This window comes from Pelophylax lessonae (genome assembly GCF_965119305.1).
Source record: "Pelophylax lessonae genome assembly, chromosome: 4".
In the NCBI taxonomy this organism is placed as follows: Eukaryota; Metazoa; Chordata; class Amphibia; order Anura; family Ranidae; genus Pelophylax; species Pelophylax lessonae.
Window position 1 is genome coordinate 618,237,750 of NC_138771.1, and position 22,604 is coordinate 618,260,353.

At 37.9% G+C, this 22,604-nt stretch overlaps 1 protein-coding gene across 1 annotated transcript in view; it reads left to right on the forward strand.

The window, feature by feature from the left end:
* Positions 1-15,281, forward strand: part of LOC309552843 (uncharacterized protein) — a gene marked incomplete at both ends in the record, with an annotated part of 52,413 nt that extends 37,132 nt beyond the window's left edge. Inside the window, 7 exons of the mRNA XM_082253751.1 lie at positions 2,612-2,763; positions 6,843-6,896; positions 7,042-7,213; positions 9,598-9,765; positions 9,899-9,984; positions 14,064-14,134; positions 15,141-15,281. Coding sequence (XP_082109877.1) covers positions 2,612-2,763; positions 6,843-6,896; positions 7,042-7,213; positions 9,598-9,765; positions 9,899-9,984; positions 14,064-14,134; positions 15,141-15,281 — 844 coding nt within the window. The remainder of the gene's footprint in view (positions 1-2,611; positions 2,764-6,842; positions 6,897-7,041; positions 7,214-9,597; positions 9,766-9,898; positions 9,985-14,063; positions 14,135-15,140) is intronic.
* Positions 15,282-22,604: the final 7,323 nt, after the last annotated feature.

The window sequence follows — 22,604 nt, forward strand, 5'->3', positions numbered from 1 at the left end:
TTTAGGAATTTTTAGGCACTGCTGAGTTTGTAGAGGCCGATCTGTTGACAGCTTTAAAGCGGAATTAAGCCCTCCTATCATTTACAGCCGAAGACGCTGCTTCTGTTTGATCTTCAACTGCCATGGGGCTGCACATGTGATCAGTTATGACACCAGCCATTGAATGGTTTGACAGTTAGGTTGGGGACACAAGCAAATGTGACAGTTAGCAATACCGGCATTCCAGGAATTTAAAGTTTTTTTTAAACCATTAAATCAATGGGTTTAGTTTCTCTTTATGATTTACTGCTGTTCCAGGGCTCTAGGCTTCAGCAAAATGGCAGCATCCAGCAAGAAGGAACGGGAGCAATGCTGGAGCAAACTTACAGCACACACTAATGTTGGTGGCATAATTATTAATGTGAAATGTATGTTACTTGATAAAGAACATTTTTTTTTTAAAATTAAGTTATGGGTAAAGTTCCGCTTTAAGCGCTAAACACGCCTAGTGTTTAGGCACGTTTTGATGCGTTTACATGCCTTTAGGCACCTGCCCAAAAAGCTCCTATCCTGAACACACTGGTGGTGTATTTTTTCAGCTTGTGAACTCAAAATTATGTCAAAATATGATATTATTAAACATGAATAATAAATAAAATATCCATATTCTTCATAAAAAAGTCCATATAATCGTGTATAAATAATAGTGAAATAGAAGCTAATATGCAATCGTGTAGTTCTTCAGTGAAAAAGAGACCAACACAACCACTTGTGAATCCGTAACCAAAAATAGATGGCTCCTTACCAGAAAATAGGACCATAAAGTTCTTCAGCGCTTATGATAGACACCACCAGGGCCTCTGGATTAGGAGACACGCTTGAGATCCCAGTCCATATCGAAACTTTACTTCCAATTCCAATGGCTATAGATGTAACTCGCCATGAAAAAGATAACAATCCGCCATAGTGTAAAATCGTAATTTACTTTATTAGTAATAAAAGAATTGCACTTACAAACATCTGAATGTAGAAGGCAATGAAAACACTGAATGGTGAACCACAGTAAAATAAAGCCGGCCGCCTCTCACAACATCACCCGTCCTTCCGGGATAGCATGCGCCGTCCATCTAATTGGACAGAGACGATTTGCAGGGATGTTTTCGTTAGGCTGATGATAGAGTTACAGCTTAGTAGAGGTGGGGTCCTCTGGAGAAGATGCATTAATGGAGATGGAGATAGAGAAAAACAAGATGGCTGTAAATGCCTACATATGCATTGAAATCTAGGCTAATATAAAGGTGTGTTCACAGGCGGAAAAAAAAAAAAAAAAAGTCAAACGCCCGTTAAAGATTTATTTTCTACATCCTGTGTGTATGAGGCCTGAAGGGAACTCTCCAACAGCAACAAAGACAGAAATAAAAAAGATTTTCTTTAGTGGAGTAGAGGAAGACTCATTGCCAATTCATACTGACTTGTGCTAAAATGTATGAAAAATGCATGTACATTTCCTTCCATTGTTGCGTTTTAATGTGCGCTGACATTCGCTGACATACATTTTGATGTCCGTTGACATGCATGCACAGCATTATGGTGTGAATAGGACACATTGGAAATCATTTTTCAGATGTCCTTCCGTTGATCTGCCTTTTACAGCTGCGCTAAAACATAGGTTAAAGTAACGTAGTGCCCTATCGCAAAAAAACATCAACAATCCATCATTTACATTTATCATACATGCAAAAAATGAATAAATATCTCATATACAGTATACATATATCACATCAAAATCAATTAAAATCATCAATAAAGATATAAAAAAGTGACAGGTCCATAAGAAAATTCATTAACCAAAAATGCCCACTGTGTCCATAAAAATATAAATCAATCTAGATCTTTCAATTTACCATTAAGGCGCAACCAGCGTTCTGTGCAAAAATGTTTTATTTTTCATTTTAAAAAAAAGACCTTCACAGTGCACCCTCCACCCCTGGTGACCACCACCTTGGGAAAAAATTATAACTCACCCATGGATCACAAATGAATAGTCACTGGTGTTCAGCGTGCAGCTGAACTACTCTCGTGTGTCCAGTCACCAACATTCAAGCAAAAAAAAAAAAAACAGTAATGGTATAGATGGTATCCTCTCTGGTCATCAAAGGTTGAATAGCAGCCAAAGAGTTGTGCAAGCGCACTCTTAATCCATCCACAGTCACATGTGAGGAATAGAGAAAGCGCCAGAATAAAATCTTCAAGTATTTTTTGCCAAAGATATAACACTAATGAAGAAACACGCCTACATTTACAAAGTGTCTACCTGACATTAAAGATAAGAGCGTATAAACTTTTAAATCTCAGTTGGCTCCAGCCGCGATCTCTGTGTGCGATGACGTCACTCCAATCAGGCTCCACCCTATGCGTTTCGATGTAATGTCATCATCAGGAGATTTAGATGTTTATACGCTGTTATCCTTAGTGTTGGGTAGACATTTTGAAAATTTAGCAGTTTAAAAACTCTTTTTATTCCCATGATCAAGCTATCAATCTACCAAACACGCGTACAGTATTGACATGTAATGACCCAACTTTCTCAGTTATTTCATGTATGGTGCTCTTACTTTTGTCATTATTCTAGTTCCGGAAGTGTTATTGTGAACCATGAAGTCAGTGCAGAAGTCCCTTTCTATAATTATACAGGAGAGCAAGCTAACTTGGTACAAGAAGTGAAAAAGGTTCTAAATGAGTCAGTATACAAAGATTGCACATACAATACATCAATGGATTATGGTAAGCATGTCTATCTATCTATCTATCTATCTATCTATCTATCTATCTATCTATCTATCTATCTATCTATCTATCTATCTATCTATCTATCTATCTATCTATCTATCTATCTATCTATCTATCGATTATTGTCAATTTATATGGCTTTGAAATATTTCACAATACTTTAAAGGATACATAAATCAGTTGCACGTAGATCTAAAACCAAAGTCTATATTGTCCTTTAGTACTAGAAAGTACATTATTCAGTATTATCATAAGCAAAGCAGAAACCTAGAACCAACTACCTACCTGAAAACCAACAGCATTTAAATATAAGCTCAGCTGGAATAAACAATAAATTATGTCATCTGGGACAGTTCTGATATTTCTCATAAATATGTAAAAATCAGCATTTTTTGGCTAGAAAATGACTTAGAACCCCCGAATATGACATATTTTTTGAAAGCAAAGGCCTTGGAGATAAATTTTTTGTCACACAATATTTGCGCAGTGATTTATCAAATGTAAGTTTTCTGGAAAAAATACACAAAAAAGGAATTTTAATGCACACAAACACAATACAATATATCTGATAAAATATATCTGATAAAATATAAAAAATATAAAAGATAATGTTACTAGTAAATAAATATCTAAAATATCACATGGAATGGCGACAAATTATGGTACATTAAATTATCCATAGGCGACGATTTATAAGACTTTACAGGTTACCAGTTTAGAGTTCCACAGGAGGTCTGATGCTAGAATTATTGCTGTCTAGAGATGGGTGAACGGTTCGGCCCGAGCATGAGTTCAGGCTGAACATTGGCTGTTCGTCTGTTCGATGAACACCTAAGTTATCGGGGAATTCGACTGTTTGTTTGGCCCTCCCAATGACCACAATGCATTGCGCCGAGAATGTAATGATGACTCTATCCAATCATGGCTCATTGCTCTTAGTCCCACCCCACACTATAAAAGTATTCTTTCAATAACTAATTACTAATTACACACTACTAATTTTGTGATATCAGCATGGAGAGAGTTAGTGTGCTATAGTGTGCTATTCTGATTCTATTGTCAGTGTAGAATATCAGTTTAGTGTGAATCTAGTGATAGTTCAGTCAGTGTGAGTGTAGTGACCATTCATTTTTACTTTAGTGTCAGTTTATTTTGTCAGGGCAGGTTTACTGCAGTATAGTTCAGTGCGTTAGTGCACGTTTATCGCAGTCTATTTCTGTGCCTTACGCGCTGTTTAATGCAGTAACTTTCAGTGCGTTACTGCACATTTAACACAGTATATGTCTGTGCGTTAGTACACATTTAACGCAGTATATTTCTGTGCGTTAGTGCACATTTAACGCAGTATATTTCTGTGCATTAGTGCACATTTAACGCAGTATATTTCTGTGCGTTAGTGCACATTTAACGCAGTATATTTCAGTGCGTTCCTGCACATTTAACGCAGTATATTTCCGTGTGTTAGTGCACGTTTATTACAGTATATTTCAGTGTGTTAGTGCACGTTTAACACAGTATATTTCTGTGCGTTAGGTGTCGTTTAACGCAGTATATTTCATTGCATTAGTGCACGTTTAACGCTATATATTTCTGTGAGTTACATGCAGTTTAATGCAGTATATTCCAGTGCATTCCTGCACATTTTCACCGCAGTATATTTCTGTGCATTACGTGCCATTTAAGGAAGTATATTGCAGCCTGCTACTGTATGTTTAACGCAGTATATGTCTGTGTGTTAGCGCAAATTTAATGCAGTATATTTCTTTAGGTTAGTGCACATTTAACGCAGTATATTTCAGTGTGTTACTGTACATTTAACACAGTATATTTCAGTGCATTAGTGCACATTTAACGCAGTATATTACTGTGCGTTACGTGCCATTTAAGGCGGTATATTTCAGTGCGCTACTGCGCGTTTAATGCAGTATATGTATGTGCTTTAGTGCACATTTAACACTGTATGTTTCAGTGCGTTACTGCACATTTAACACAGTATATTTCAGTGCATTAGTGCACATTTAACGCAGTAAATTTCTGTGCGTTGGTGCACATTTAACACTGTATGTTTCAGTGCGTTACTGCACATTTAACACAGTATATTTCAGTGCATTAGCGCACATTTAACGCAGTGTATTTCTGTGCATTACATTCCATTTAATGCAGTATATTTCTGTTCATTACGTGCCATTTGAAGCAGTATATTTCAGTGGATTACTGCATGCTTAACGCAGTATATTTTTGTGCATTAATGCACGTTTAACGCAGTATGTTTCAGTGCATTAGTGCACATTTAAGACAGTATATTTCTGTGTGTTATGTGCTGTTTAACGCAGAATATTTCAGTGCATTACTGCACATTTAACACAGTATATTTCAGTGCTTTACTGCACATTTAACGCAGTATATTTCTGTGCATTAGTGTACGTTTAACACAGTATATTTCAGTGCCTTACTGCATGATTAACGCAGTATATTTCTGTGCGTTAGTGCACGTTTAACACAGTATATTTCAGTGCCTTACTGCATGTTTAACGCAGAATATTTCAGTGCATTACTGCACATTTAACACAGTATATTTCAGTGCCTTACTGCATGTTTAATGCAGTATATTTCTGTGCGTTAGTGCACGTTTAACACAGTATATTTCAGTGTCTTACTGCATGTTTAACGCAGTATATTTCAGTGTGTTACTGCATATTTAACACAGCATATTTCTGTGCATTACGTGTCATTTAATGGAGTATTTTTCAGTGCCTTACTGCACATTTAACGCAGTATATTTCTGTGCATTTGTGCATGTTTAACACAGTATATTTTAGTACGTTACATGCTGTTTAATGCAGTTCATTTCAGTGTGTTAGTGCACATCAAATGCAGTATATTTTTGTGCATTTGTGCACGTTTAACACAGTATACTTCTGTGTTTTACGTGCCGTTTAATGCAGTATATTTCAGTGCATTAGTGCACATTTAACACAGTTTATTCCAGTGCATTACTGCACGTTTAACGCAGTATATTTCAGTGCGTTAGTGCAGTTTTACTGGAGTATATTGTACTGTGTCAGTGGAGTGTCTGTGTAGTGAGTACTCAGGTTAAAGTGTACCAAAGTACAAAGTGGATCCATGTACATATTTCCCCATCTTTTACATTTTGTTAATTAGCACCTTCCCATCATGTCTGGGAGGCCAACAAGGAGAGGCAGACATTCCCATGGCACTATGAGGGGGCCAGCAGTGTATGTGTCCACAGGCAAAGGTGGATGTGGTCAGTCCTCAGGCAGGGCATCATTTCCTCTGTTTAGTGATGTTGCTCATGCTATCCAGCCACAGCATGCAGAGAAGGTGGTGGAATGGCTTACTAAACCATCCTCATCCTCCTCATCTTACATCACCCAAACAACTAGTCCACAGTCCACTGCAGCTACAAGAGTGGCTAAATCTTTACAAATGTTTGTAGAAGCAGTCTGCAGACCTAGGTGCTTGCTTTTATACACCTCTGGCCATGGAGGTTATTTAAAGACCTTAATCCAATGATTTGGAGGTGTGTCCCAAAACGTTTGGCAATATATTGTATATGACATCAGCTGGCTAGTTCCCTTTAGAATCCTAGTGAACCAGGTACTTAAACACACTTCAAGAGGTGCTTTTTTAAGATTGATTTGGGTGAGCATATTATTCAGTGTATACAGTGAGGGAAAAAATTTGATCCCCTGCTGACTTTGTAGGTTTGCCCACTGACAAGGAATCAGTCCATAATTTTAATTGTAGATTTATTTTAACAGTGGGAGACAGAACAACAATGAAAAAATCCAGAAAAATCCATTTAAAAAAAGCTAAAATTTGATTTGCAATTTAATGAGTGAAATAGGTGTTTGACCCCCTTTGCAAAAAATGCGCATGAGTGAGGTCATCGTGCCCCCGGCCATTTATGTAGCCGAAGGCTATGAAACCAGGAGGAAGACCGGAGAAGATGTCAGTCATCTCAGTGGGGACATTGTCTTATATTACTTTCTGGTTAAACATTTGTAATCCCTAAGTAGCCCTAATTAACTGCTTCTTCCTTTATCTTTCAGAGGAGTTTTGCTTCAAGTCCCCAATTGTCAACGCAACAGTAATCGATATATCAGGTACACTTTTCTCAATTTTATTACAATTTTATTTTTGCTTTGCTTATAAGTGCAGTGTAAGGCATGCACTGGGAAATTTAACTCTCACTCGATGCTCTGTATCTTTTTTTTTCAAAAAATATTTATATATTTATTAAAATTTCAGAATTGTGCTCTTTTGTGGATATCGATCCAGAATTAAGGAAATATTATTATGGTATAAATGGGACCACTGAGCTCTATTGTGTTAACAACTGCAGCGGCCTCACATTGAATAAATATCGTTTAGACTGCCACCATGGACAGTGCTCACTAACAAACAATGGTCCTCTGTGCTAGTAAGTATCAAACATAGCTTATATTCTTATTCATTATTATCTTTAACATATACAGTATATTACACAGAGATGTATCTATCATTTAGATGCATAGACTACATGGTGCCTAGAGAAAGATTGCTGAATAGAGAATTGTGCTATTTGATTTCTTTTTACAGTTTACTTTACCTCCTTGTATAGCACAGTAGAGTCTTCTAAAAAAAAAAGTATCTGCAAGTCCAAAATAATCCAAAAATAATATTACCTGCTTGAAGACCAAGCCTTTTGTGGCACTTTTTGTTCACAAGTAAAAATCTGTATTTTTTGTTAGAAAATTACTTAGAACCCCCAAATATTATACTTTTTTTTTAGCAGGGACCCTAGGAAATAAAAAGCGATCATTGCAATCTTTTAATGAATTGTAATGCAAAAAAACACAATATATTACCCAATTTTTTTATAAAAAAATGATGTTACGCTGAGTAAATAGATAACTAACATGTCATGCTTTAAAATTGTGCACGCTCATGAAAAGGTGACAAACTACAATATCTAAAAATCTCCATAGGCGAAACTTTAAAAATGTTTATAGGTTACCTGTTTAGAGTTACAAAGGCAGTCTAGCGCTAGAATTATTGCTCTCGCTTTAATGTTCACGGCAATAGCTCACATGTGTGGTGCGAACACCATTTATTTATTTTATTTATTTTATTATTTTTTTATTGTCCAATTAATTTTTTTTTCTTTTATCACTTTTATTCTTATTACAAGGAATGTAAACACCCCTTGTAATAGATATAAGGGATGACAGGTCCTCTTTATTCCCTCTATAAGACCCCAAATCTCTCCTCTACCTTTAAAGCAAAGGATTAAAAAAAAAAGTTTACATCCACCCTAGACCGGAAATGACTATATGATGTTGCTCCGGTCCTCTAAGATCATAGAGGTGATCAGAGAAGATCTGGTCTCTGTTCACCTCTATGGCCACAGTCTGATCGTTTCTTGGGCTCGCTGGTAAAAATGAAAAGCCCGAGAAACACTGGTGAGCGGCGGGATGGGAGGACCTCCCCTCCTACTGCTTCTGATAGCAACCTAATTAGCCACTCTGACCACTTTCATGAGAAAGACAATCTCTGGTTAAGAAAAATAACAGGGTTATGGCTGTTATATATATATATATATATATATGTATTGCAGTGGGCAAGTGGTTACCCAACGTTTGATATTTTGATATTTGATGAAGTCATGTAAATCGTTCCCTTTTGACTCTGTTCCAACTATACTTTCAGATCATCTGGTTTATAGTAAAGACGCAGCATAATATTGCACTGTTAACCTCCAAAGTGGCTGCTGGAAATAAATTGAACCCCCCCCCCCCCTCTTACCTGTCCAGAGGCTGCCTGCCCTGTGTTCAGTCCCAGAAGCACTCCGAGAATTTTAAGTTCAGTCTAGGGGTACTTTTACCTTTAATTGCAGATCTTGAACAAAATGCAGGAAGGAGGGTTTAAGTTGTAGGATACTCTATGTAAAGCATCCATGTAAATACTTTCTTCTCTCAGAAGGCTGTCACGTACCTGGTCAGTGAGCCTGACATGTAGAGGAGGCACTTTCGTACAACTCCGGCTCGAGGACCACGGATAGTGAGACAGCAGCCACAGGAGCATGGTGACATAGGAGTGCCTGTAATCAGTCAAGTAGTTTGTGTGACCACAGTGACACGCTGGTAGAAGGCAGCTGGAAGCAAGACTTGATGGGCTGAAAGTTGTAGCAGGCCGGATGAGCAGGATGCAGGTTCAGACAAGCCGGGTCGGTAATGGTTGGGCAGAATGGACATAGACGGTAGCCAGCAGGATGGTCAGGTCACAAGCCAAGTCGGAACCAGGACAAAAGTAAGGCAGGATCAGAAGGCAGAAGCGAAATCCAGTAGACAAGCCGGGGTCAGGGTATGAAGCAGACAATCACAGGTTAGGGATAAACCGGATCAAGATCAGAGGTCACATGGAATCAGAAATGATACACAGAAGCTGCAGACCAAAAAGCAATGAGTCCATGCAGTAGGTCAGTTTAAATAGCCAGCCTGGCGCCAACATTAGTGACGGGTGCTAGCATTGATGCGCGTTCGGCAATGCGCCTGTGCGCATGCACGTACTCCTATGCGTGCTCCCTAACCCACAAACAAGAACGTCTACTTGGCTAGTTGCTGGTCTGCACATGCCGAGGAACTCCACCTATCCTATGGACCGGACTTCTCTGACAAAGGCACCATTGATCAGTCTATAGCAATGTCTGTTTTGTGTATTTTTTCCTTGCCCCTTCTCTTTAGCATTCACACAATGCAAACTCTCATTTTTGTAACAAAGCAATCTGTACTCATTCTCTGTTCTCAAAACGTTCTATCTTCTCAGCTGTGAGATTTCATCCCAGTACTGGTACACGGGGGATCAATGCCAGACACCCATCAGTAAACCTGGGGTCATCGCTGGAGTCACTGTCGGACTGGTTGTTCTCCTTATTATAGTTTTAATTCTCATCTACTTCTCGTATAGACGTCAGTATCGCTCAGACAAAGTCAGGTGAGTGATACATCCAAAAGAAAAAACATAAAAATAAAAGGATAAAAACTTTTTTAGCAAAAATGTCAGAAGATACTTTTTTTTTTTTTTATCTTACCACTTTTATATGTATATTTTCTGCTTCTAAAACCAGATTGATGCAGCCAGAATTGCATTCATATGAGGACATTCGGGAGCCACAAGGTTGTAAAAAAAACCCAGAAGACCAGACCAGAGAAGGTGAGGGATCATACAAGACAAATTTGGTCAGCTTCACACTCCTTATTACAACCATTCAGTGCCTGAGCATCACCCCTTCTATTAGATGCTGCCATGTGTGTCACCCATCTAATTGCGCAAGTTATTAATACTGTCACCTTCCTTGTTTGCCCTAGTGATGACTTTCACCACAACCTAAAATAAAGATAAATGCAAAAGCTTGATTTGTTACCAAAACAGGAACTGAGGTTAAGTCTTCAGTGGGGACACTTGTTCTGGTGACAATTGTCTAAGGAAGAATTTCATTTGAAGAGATTTTGAGACTGTGTTTGTGAACTTTAGGCTTGTGCTAAAGGCATACATTTGACATCAGTTTCTGATCACATCTATGATCATTTAGAATCTAATGACAAGACCATTATGCTTTGTATACACTGAGCGGTAAATGGCCAATGTCGGTCGGTTCAACAGAAACTCACTGACATTCAACCCAAGTGTACTGCAGGCTGTCCAACAGAAGATGGTTGAACATCCGGCTTCTGTTGAAGGGGCATGCTGGAAAAACAGCTGCCGATTGATCAGTATCTGATCAGCATTTACAGCCAATGGCTGCAAGGGCTGATCTTTGTGTTCTGGTGGAGGGGGGGTTCAGAACACAATTGCTCAGTTTGGAGGTCACTGTACTAACATCGCATAATTAGTACAGTGAGCAGCTCCCGAGCTCCTCAGTATGTACCCCCCATTACCGCTACCCTGCTCTTCCTTAGTAGTGTGTACCCCGCATTAGACTTGCAGTTGACCTTCTTCTCAACTGTTTCAATCTGCTTTGCATTTTCAAAAACATGTAAGGGGATGCAAAACCCCTCCAAAGTTAACAAAAGCTCATTAACACATGCCCTTTACCTTGCCTCCAAATGTGCCTATAGGAAGGAAGTGTCAGGAACTCTCTCCAATGGGACACAGATGGAACAAACAAGCGTTTTAACTAGGGGTGCACCAAAAGGAAACCAAAGCCAAAAATGATGGATTAAAAAATATATATATATTTTTATAGATATAATTGCATTATATTCAATGTTTTAACCACTTCTGATCCGGGCCTTTTTCTGACGCTTAGGGTTATATATATATATATATATATATATATTTAGCAGAGACCCTAGAGAATAAAATGGAGACCGTTGCAATATTTTTTATCACACCGTATATGCACAGCAGTCTTACAAACGCAATTTTTGGGGAAAATACACTTTTTTGAATTATAAAATAAGAAAGCAGTAAAGTTTTTTTCTATAATGTGAAAGATAACATTATGCAGAGTAAAGAGATACCCAACATGTCATGCTTCAAAACTGCGCACGCTCGTGGAATGGTGACAAACATTGGTACTTAAAAATCCCCATAGGCGGCATTTTAAAAATGTCCACAGGTTACCAGTTTAGAGTTACAGAGGGGCTCAAATTATTGCTCTTGCTCTAAAAATCGTGGCAATACTTCACATGTGTGGTTTGAACACCATTTTCATATGTGGGCGCGACTTGCGTATGCTTTCGCTTCTGTGCGCGAGCTAATTATTTTTTATTATTTATTTTTACACATTTTTTTCCTATTACAAGGAATGTAAACATCCCTTGTAATAGAAATAAGCATGACAGGACCTCTTTAATGTGAGATCTGGGGTGAAAAAGACCCCAGATCTCACATCTACACTAAAAAAGAAAAAACACTTTTTTTTTCATAATGAAAAAAAATTAGCTCTTTAACCACTTAAGCCCCGGAAGATTTTACCCCCTTCCTAACCAGGGGGTATTTTGCAATTCGGCACTGAGTGACTTTAACGCACAAGTGCGCGATCGTGCGACGCTGTACCTAAACGAATTTGGCGTCCTTTTTTTTCCCACAAACAGAGCTTTCTTTTGGTGGTATTTGATCACCTGTGCGATTTTTTGATAATGCGCTATAAACAAAAAAAGTGCATCAATTTTGCAAAAATAACAATATTTTTCACATTTTTTTATATGAAATTCCCCCAAAAAAATGTAAAAATCAAAATTTTTTAACATTTTAGGCCAATTTTTATTTTTACCATATGTTTGGTAAAAAAAATCGCAAAAAGCGTATTTTGATTGGTTTGCGCAAAAGTTATTGCGTTTACTAACAAAGGGATAGATTTTTGTCATTTTTGTATTTTTTTTTTAACGCGTAAGGGCGGCGATCTGCAATTTTTTTTGCGGGTCTGCGACATTGGGGCAGACAGATCGGACCCTTGACTGACATTTTTGACACTTTTGGGGTTACCAGTGACTTTACTACAGTAATCAGTGCTATACATATGCACTGTTACTGTAAAAATGACACTGGCAGTGAAGGGGTTAACTTTTTTTGAGAAAAAAAAATACCAGGGTTATGGCAGCTATCTGGCAGGTATTTAATGTCAAAGTACTGATGTAAATACACGGTGGACGGTCCGTAAGGCTACATTCACACCTGAGCGATTTTTACCGCGATTTACAGGCGTTTTTGCAGGCGTTTTTTGTGCAGGTGATTTTAGATTGAATAGAGATCAATGGAAAACGCCTGTAATCTGCCCAAAAAGAAGCTCATGTACTTTTTTGAGCGTTGGGCGTTTTGCTCACAGCGTCAAAACGCTCAGATGTGAACAGGGGCTATTGAAGTGAATAGGATTTGTCTTGTTGGGCGTTTTGAGAGCTGATCCTAGAGCAGAAAATCTCCCCAAAAACGCCCCAAAACGCCTACATGTGAACGGAGCCTGAGTGGTTAATTAATATAATAAATTTAAATGAATATGAATTTATTGTTGGTCATTATCGGCGCCTTTAGTGCAAGAAAAGCTCAAGAAACATACATCCCTTTAAATTCTTTGCATGTCTTCACACTGTTTGGTTGCGCTTCTTTTGTGGTGTTAAAAATCTTGCTTACTGCATTTTTGGGGTTTGTTAAAAAAACTGCGCCAAAAACCGCTGAAATGCATGGAAAACGCAGCAAGAACTCTTCAATAAAGTACCCGTTTTACGTTTTTGAGTCACATGGCCTATGAAAAACACACCATAAGCACAGTAAAATCGTGATAAAATTGTGGGCGCCATTATCGGCACCTTTTTCTCTATCGGCAAAATACCAAAAACACCATTTCCGGCTGCCAAAATTTCGGCGCATCTCTAGTTTTAACCCTTCACTAATAAATCATATCAGATATATTCTAAATAATAAGCATTGCCCAATTATGTAGTACTCAAGATAATATAATAAAGCATTATTAAACTCAAAAGCAAACATGTATTGCATTGCAGCTTACCAGTTCTTAGATGTGATGGCTATGTTAGTTTACTTTTTCTTTTTTAGGCTTTCTTTCTCTTATTTTCACTTGGTGATCTGGCCAGTAAATGTGTTGTTTTTCAAAAGAACAAGCTCTCTTGCAGATTTAGCAGTTACAGGTATGAGAAAAACCATTTACAAGAGTGCTTGCAATGATAAGCTTTAATTTATTTAGGTAAAACCTTCAAAAGTAAAAAGTGTTGCTGTAATTGCTTATAAATTGTGTCTGGTTCAGATAAACCAGAGTTTAGCTTCAATCTCTTAGGGTATCCAAATCTGCTAATACATTAAACACTACCCTCCCCCTCAGACTGACAATGCTGCCCCTGTCTGCTGTGCCTCCTGTTCTTATTTCTACAGAGTTGTGTCTCACTAATACAGGAGGTGTGTTAATGGCCAGATCTCCAGATGAAAAGCTTAAAAAAAGCAAACAATGCAGACATCACATCTAATGATTGCAAGCTGCGATATATTACATTTTTGGGTTTGGGTTTAATCAGGGCTGGGACAAGGGGTAGACAGGAGGGACGCTTGCCCTGGGCACAATGGCCCTTGACCCTAACCCTAAGAGAAGGGGGGGGGGGGCAGTTTGGCATCCTTGCCCTGGGCGCTAGATGACCTTGTCCCTGCACTGGGTTTAAATACTGGTTTAAATAGGGTATATAAGATAAAAAAATATAGCATCATTCTTTGAATATCTTTCTATAATTATTTACTAGTAATCACGTCAAAATCTACATAAATGTACTGTATGTCTGTTTTAGGATTTGTGAGCTCTGAATCAAACAACAGAGGGTTTCAACCATCCCTGGAAAGGGTAAACACAGGAATGAAGGTATGTGGGGGGGGGGGGGGGGGGGGTGAGAAAAATATAATAAAAAAAAAAAAAAAAAAAATATATATATATATATATATATATATATTTTTTTTTTTTATTATATTATATTATATATTATATATATATATATATATATATATATATATATATATATATATATAAAATAAATAAAATAATAGGAAAAATAATATAGTTACAGATACATTTATTTTTGAAAAATGCAAGTCACAGCTAGGTTATGCAAAAAGAAATAAAATATTAAGCAAGAACATCAAAGTACTTTCTGACTTTAACCCTTGCACCTAAGAACTACATCAACATATACATGCAACAACAGGTCCATTTCTACAGTTGATTTACATGTGAACAGATTACTCAAAAGGGAAAGCTCCACTTATCTGCCCCCCCCACCCCCTCCCCTGCCACATTTGCCACCTTTTGCGGGGGGGGAGGAGGGTGTATCGGGTACCTGGTTTTGACAGGTTGCAGTGATTCTGCTGGACCTGTGGTTCTACTCACATGTGCTGCTGTCTTCTATGGACATTGTCTGCTCTACTACAGATTTATATCCTTTTCCCTTCTATCACTTCCTTGCCTGCTTCCCAGCATGCTTCTCTGTGCATAGATATTCTCAGTGCAGCTTGCGTTGCCTGAGTAACTTCCTAGTTTCTCCGTGCTCCTCTTCCCCATATATTACTTATATTCAGTGTCTGGCTTCCCATGTACTGACCAGGGATTTTTCCACCCTTTTTTGCCTGCCTGCTGCTTGCCCTGACTTCGGCTTGTTTTCCAGGTCCTCTTCTGTCTCCTGCCATCTGTACTCTGCACACGCGAGCGTTCTCTGCATCTTCAGTTTGCTACAAGTCCATCCCAACCATCAGGGGCCCTGGTGAAAAATTAGGCTAGGGTTTATACTCTGCAGCCTGGGCAACCTTTAATTTGGCTTTCTACAAGGGCTCACTACCATAGAAACCTGATATACAGAAAGGAATTGTGACTACAGCAAAGCCATTCAATGAATTGCTGGGAGAAGGAAGTTGAGATGCTGAGACATTGCTGGGAGAAGGAAGTTGAGAGATGCCGAGTCATTGCTGGGAGAAGGAAGTTGAGAGATGCCGAGTCATTGCTGGGAGAAGGAAGTTGAGAGATGCCGAGTCATTGCTGGGAGAAGGAAGTTGAGAGATGCTGAGACATTGTTGGGAGAAGGATGTTGAGATGCCGAGTCATTGCTGGGAGAAGGAAGTTGAGAGATGCTGAGACATTGCTGGGAGAAGGATGTTGAGATGCCGAGTCATTGCTGGGAGAAGGAAGTTGAGAGATGCCGAGTCATTGCTGGGAGAAGGAAGTTGAGATGCAGAGTCATTGCTGGGAGAAGGAAGTTGAGATGCAGAGTCATTGCTGGGAGAAGGAAGTTGAGATGCTGAGTCATTGCTGGGAGAAGGAAGTTGAGATGCCCAGTCATTGCTGGGAGAAGGAAGTTGAGATGCCCAGTCATTGCTGGGAGAAGGAAGTTGAGATGCCCAGTCATTGCTGGGAGAAGGAAGTTGAGATGCTGAGATATTGCTGGGAGAAGGAAGTTGAGATGCCGAGTCATTGCTGGGAGAAGGAAGTTGAGATGCCGAGTCATTGCTGGGAGAAGGAAGTTGAGATGCCGAGTCATTGCTGGGAGAAGGAAGTTGAGATGCCCAGTCATTGCTGGGAGAAGGAAGTTGAGATGCTGAGATATTGCTGGGAGAAGGAAGTTGAGATGTAGATTCACTGCTGGGAGAAGGAAGTTGAGATGCTGAGACATTGCTGGGACAGGGAGGTTTATCTTATGGAGATGAGGAGAGAGGAAAGTGTTCTATAGTGCAATCAGGTAGAAGTTACTGAGAATGGAGGACAACATCGCTTGGTATTTCAGTGCACCAGAAGCATGGAAGTCAGCCCACTACAGTAAGGTAGCTTACTGGGCTTCCTGAAGATCATCTGTTATTTTTTTTTTAAAGGGATTAAACATAGGAAAATATGTGTACATTGCAAAGATGTACTGAATATGATTTTTTTTTGCCCAGACCTATTTATGATTATTTATTATTGATGCTGCTACTACAAATAACAATATGAATAAAACATTTTTTTATTTTTTTTTTATATACAGGTTACCACTCCTAGACCCAAACTAATTAATTAATAGCCTCAACAGAAAGTCAGCAACCTGAAAAAGCCACCACCCAGGACAAGGAGCTCTTACACTCTGTCCAATGAAGACTGGAAACCATCAACTGCAAACAAACTGATAATGTTTTGAAATCCCCAGGAAAGTGAATCAGGAATCTTTAAAATCAAAGATAATTACCAGTATTTAACATAATTATATGAATACAATATAAAATCATGACATGCTAAAAACTTTCTTTCTGATAAATTTAGAGAAGACGAATAAGGTGTCTTTACAGTTTTATTCGCCATTTTAAATCCTTATGTATTCTGAAAGGTAAAATGTCTGAGTACATAAAACATCTATCTTTTGTTTGTTGAATGCTGTCTTGTGGGAAAGCAACATTGCTTGAAAAATATATTCAAATATGCTCAGTAAAATATGAAACATATTACATTTGACATATACAGTTGAGACATATTACAGTATTTATTATTTTTACTATGTCAGGTTTACAATTTATTATTTAAAATGAAGTGCCATTACAGCATTCTACTTTTCTATTAAAACTAATAAAAATATTTGCGGTGCAAATAAAATTGCTTAATGGGTCCTTGAAATGCATTGGATCACAAAGAACTAAATTCTAGACATTGTTCTACCAATCAAAAAAGATAATTAGAATTTCAAGGTATACACTACAAGTATAACTAAAACAAAGAAATCCTCCATCTTCTAAAGATTACAAAATGTATGGAAATGTAGCTATTCCAAACCAAAAAAATACAAAAAGCAAGACATTATTTTAAAAAATTACAAAAGTTAATTGAAACAAGATACATAACAGAATTAAAGCTTGAATGACAACCTAAAAAACTCCCACTATGTGGTTAATAATGTAACAGCCTTGCCATCCCATCTAAACTATAACAAATGAACATGAACGTGATGTAACACAGTAAATTAAATACTATAAAACAAATGGCGTGTCGTCATGGAACAGCACTACAAATATAGTAAATTCAGCCCATGTAAGCACGTATAATGAGAAGATACTACATATATAACCACTTCTGGACCGTAAGATTTTCCCCCTTAATGACCAGGCCATATTTTGCGATTGGGCACTGCTTTATTTTAACGGACAATTGCGCGGTCGTGCGACGCTGTACCCAAATAAAATTGATGTCCTTTTTTTCCCACAAATAGAGCTTTCTTTTGGTGGTATTTGATCACCTGAGCTATTTTTATTTTTTGAGCTATAAACAAAAAAAGACAATTCTGAAAAAAAAAAACAATATTTTTCACATTCTGCTATATAACATTCCCCCCCCAAAAAAATTAAAAAATCTAATTTTTTTAACATTATAGGCCAATTTGTATTCTGCTACATATTTTTGCTAAAAAAATCGCAATAAGCGTATTTTGATTGGTTTGAGAAAAAATTATCACGTCTACTAACTACAGGAAAGATTTATATCATTTTTATTGTTTTTTTTTTTTTTTTTTTTTTACTAGTAATGGCGGGGATCTGCAATTTTTTTTTTGCAGGGACTGCGACATTGCGGGCGGACAGATCGGACCCCTGACTGACATATTTGATACTTTTGGGGGGACCAGTGACATTACTACAGTAATCAGTGCTAAAAATATGCACTGTTACTGTAATAATGACACTGGCAGGGAAGGGGTTAACACAGTAAGTGATCAAGGGGTTAAATGTGTACCTAGGGGCATGTTTTTAACTGTGGGGGGCGTGGCTTGTGAAATGATCGCAGAGATCTGTGTTCCTATATGGCAGGATCACCCAGGGATAACTTTTGATAACCCCCCGTTGGAGAGATGAAACGTGTCAAGTGACAGCGGGTGGTGACAAATTTTCCGGCCTATGAGATGCATGTTGTGGTTTATTTCCGGTTCCGGTTTTATGCTTGAAATTTTTATACAATGTGAGTGAATATATTTTTTTACTTTTGCTTTTAAAATTAAACTGAAAAACGCTATATTCTCTTTTCTGCCATTCATTTACCATATATGAGCATCGTATTGCCCACAACCAAGGACCCACAAAAAAGGACTACAAAGCCCAGCAATCTGAGATATTCACATAAGCACGAATGACTCCTGTCATGGGGGTCCATGGTAGATGGTGAGTCAGTGGGCACACAAGAGGGGAGCACGGACTGCACTGTACATATGTTTACAGCACTTGGCACTTTTTTATTTGATGGAAGTTTAATTACATAACTAAGAAGACTAATAAAGATGAACATTTATGTGGATATTTGATATATGTGTTTTAGAACCTAAAATTGTGTTTATGCATTTGGCATTTATTTATATGAGATTAGCACTAGGACTGGGAATCAGGTAGCGCTCTTTACACATATGTTACACTTTTGGGAGCAGAAACCCCATTTGCACTATATATATATATATATATATATATATATATATATATATATAATTTACATAGTTACATAGTTCAACCAAAAAAAAAAACAGTATTGAAAACCCAACCATACAATCCCATATACACAATCCTATACCCGCAGTTGATCCAGAGGAAGGCGAAAAAACCTCATCAAAGCATGATCCAATTTGCTACAGCAGGGGAAAATAAATCCTTCCTGATCCCCCAAAAGGCAATCGGATATTCCCTGGATCAATATAATATAATTAAATTTACTTCTTAATAAATTTGAATGAATAAATTTTTAGACAACTGGTCCAATTTTATTCTTAACATATAATATTGCCAGCACACGATTGGGTGAAAACCAATATTATATGATTTTTAGAAGACATATCATTTGTCAGGTTATGGTTTTATGTAAATTTCCCATATAATTATAGTTGTAGCTGGCATGTTACCTTGACCCATATAAATAGGCTGAATTACAATTGTAAATTTTAGAAGTTTTTATATTTACATGTGTATTTTTCATGTGTTTGCCGGTATGCATTATTTGACCAATCCTATAATTGATGATTACAAGTAATATTGGCATTATGGAGATTTTGCCCTGTTTGCGGGGTCTACTACTGCCACAGTATACAAACTAATATTAACGCCATAAAAAAGTTGTCCCTAAGAAGCATCCTTAGTTTTACGAGTGGAACTAAGCAAACTTCCTGTTTGGGCCGTTCCTATGTAAGATGCAAGCGGATTGGTCACCGGCATATCATTGCCTCTATAAATGTATTATGGTAAGATAAGATCACATGATCCCCTGATGACGTCAGCACGGACTGACGAAACGTACGTTGGGAACGTGAGATCGTAACTTCCGGTCAAGTAGAACGCAGGTGGAACGTGGAAGCAGTGTTCCTACCCCTTGTAACCGTGATTCCTGCATTGAAGGCTTTCTTTTACTTTGGATGTAGTAAGTGTGATTTTAAAACTATTAAACGGTTTATCATAAGATACTGCGCCATGAGAGCCTTTCTTTTCTCTCTATTTATGTCATGGTCCTGATTTAAACTCGCGGTCTGGCTACATACTCTCTATGGTGAGAGAGCATTTTTCTACACCGAGTGCCAATATATAGATTGATGTATGGTCTGGTCGGTCACATGCTGAAAATAATATTCTCTAGTGACCCGCTATAATCAAGGGGTCCTATATTTCTGGTAAGCAGTTTCATTTGCTTGCACTGGGTGAACGAGTGGAGGTGGAGGCTTTAAGGAAAACACTCCTATCAAGTTCATGATTTTCCATCAGCTGCTGTTATTTGGATTATCTGTTTTGATGTTTTTGAGCACCAGAGACTTGATTTATTTATTTATTGTCACCCTTTATTGATTGAGCACTTTAAGTTTGACACACCTACCTCAATACCAGCACGTTTGTGGTTCATTTAATTTATATTGTGATTCATTTTTTGTTGAGCGCCATACTTATATATATGTTGCCTGGATCAACTTTACCTAAAAAAATGTTAGTACCCATTTATATTATGTACACCCAGGAAAGAATCCAGGCCATTTTTAAAGCAATCTAGTGAGCTAGCCAGAACCACCTCTGGAGGGAGTCTATTCCACATTTTCACAGCTCTTACGGTGAAGAAATCTTTCCGTATTTGGAGACGAAATCTGTTTTCCTCTAGACATAAAGAGTGCCCCTTGTCCTCTGTGTTGACCTTAAAGTGAAGAACTCAACACCAAGTTCACTATATGGACCCCTTATGTATTTATACATGTTGGTTATATCCCCCCTTAATCTCCTCTTCTCAAGAGAGAATAAATTCAGTTCCTCTATCTTTTCTCATAGCTGAGCTCCTCCATGCCTCTTATCAGTTTGGTTGCCCTTCTCTGCACTTTCTCCAGTTCCCCCGATATCCTATTTAACCACTTCCATACAGTGCAGTTATACCCCCTTCCTGCCCAGACCAATTTTCAGCTTTCAGCTCTCTCACACTTTGAATGATAATTACTCAGTCATGCAACACTGTACCCAATCAAATTGTTTATCATTTTTTTTCACACAAATAGAGATTTCTTTTGGTAGTATTTAATCACCACTGGGTTTTTCATTTTTTTGCGATATAAGTGAAAAAAGAGCGAAAATTTTGAAAAAAAAAATTTGTTTTAGTTTCTATTATAAAATTTTGCAAATAAGTAATTTTTTCATAAATTTGGGCCAAAATTAATACAACTACATATCTTTGGTAAAAAAATAACCCAAATTAGTGGATATTATTTAGCATGTGTGAAAGTTATACAGTCTACCAGCTATGGTGCCAATCATTGAAAATTGATCAGACCTGATGTACTGACGGCCTATCTAATTTCTTGAGGCCCTGAAATGTCAGGACAATACAAATACCCCCAAATGACCCCTTTTTGGAAAGTAGACATTCCAGGGTATGAAGTAAGAGGCATGGTGAGTTTTTTGAAGTTGTAATTTTTTCCCACAATTCTTGGGAAAATGAAGAAATTATTATTATTATTATTATTATTATTATTTTTTTTTTTTACAGTGAATTGTCATAATAACAAGTTATTTCTAACGCATTTTATTGGCATACTTGCAATTACACCCCAAAATACATTCTGCTACTCCTCCTGAGTATGGCAATACCACATGTGTGAGATTTTTACACAGCCTGGCCACATACAGAGGCCCAACTTTCAAGGAGCACCGTCAGGTGTTCTAGGAGCATAAATTACACATATAATTTAAGGCCCTGGAGCACCAGGACAATGGAATTACCCACAAAATGACCCCATTTTGGAAAGCAAACACCCCAACATATATTCTATAAGGCATAATGAGTCTTTTGAACATGTCATTTGTTTCCACAATTTTTTGGAAAATGTGGAAAGAAAATGAAAACATATTTTTTTTTACACAAAGTTGTCAATTTATAAGATATTTCTAACACAAAGCATGTACATAGCAAAAATACACCCCAAAATACATTCTGCTACTCCTCCTGAGTATGACAATACCACATACGTGGGACTTTGTCACAGCATAGCCAAATACAGGGGCCCAACATGCAAGGAGCACCGTCAGGTGTCCTAGGAGCATAAATTACACATATAATTTCCTAACGACCTATCACACTTTTGAAGGCCCTGGAACACCAGGACAAGGGAATTACCCACAAAATTACCCAATTTTGGAAAGCAAACACCCAATGTATATTCTATGAGGCATAATGAGTTTTTTTAACATGTCATTTTTTTCCACAAGTTTTTGGAAAATTTGGAAAGAAAATGAAAACGCATTTTTTTTTTTCACAAAGTTGTCAATTTATAAGATATTTCTAACACATAGCATGTACATAGCAAAAATGATACCCCAAAATACATTCTGCTACTCATCCTGAGTATGGCAATACCACATAAGTGGGACTTTGTCACAGCATAGCCACATACAGAGACCCAACATGCAAGGAGCACCGTCAGGTGTTCTAGGAGCATAAATTACACATATAATTTCATTACAGCCAATCACAATTTTGAAGGCCCTGGAACACCAGGACAATGGAAACCCCCACAAAATTACCCCATTTTGGAAAGCAAACACCCCAACACATAATCTAGGAGGCATGGGCTGCAGATAGGTACTCAGGTACTCTGATGGGTTGCAGACAGGTACTCAGGTACATTGATTGGCTTCAGAAAGGTACTACGGTACTTTGATGAGCTTCAGAGAGGTACTTGGGTATTCTGATGGGCTAGAGACAGGTACTCGGGTAATCTGATCAGCTGCAGATAGGTACTCGGTTACTCTGGGCTGGAGACAGGTACTTGGGTACTCTGGGCTAGAGACAGGTACTTGGGTACTCTGGGCTGGAGACAGGTACTCGGGTACTC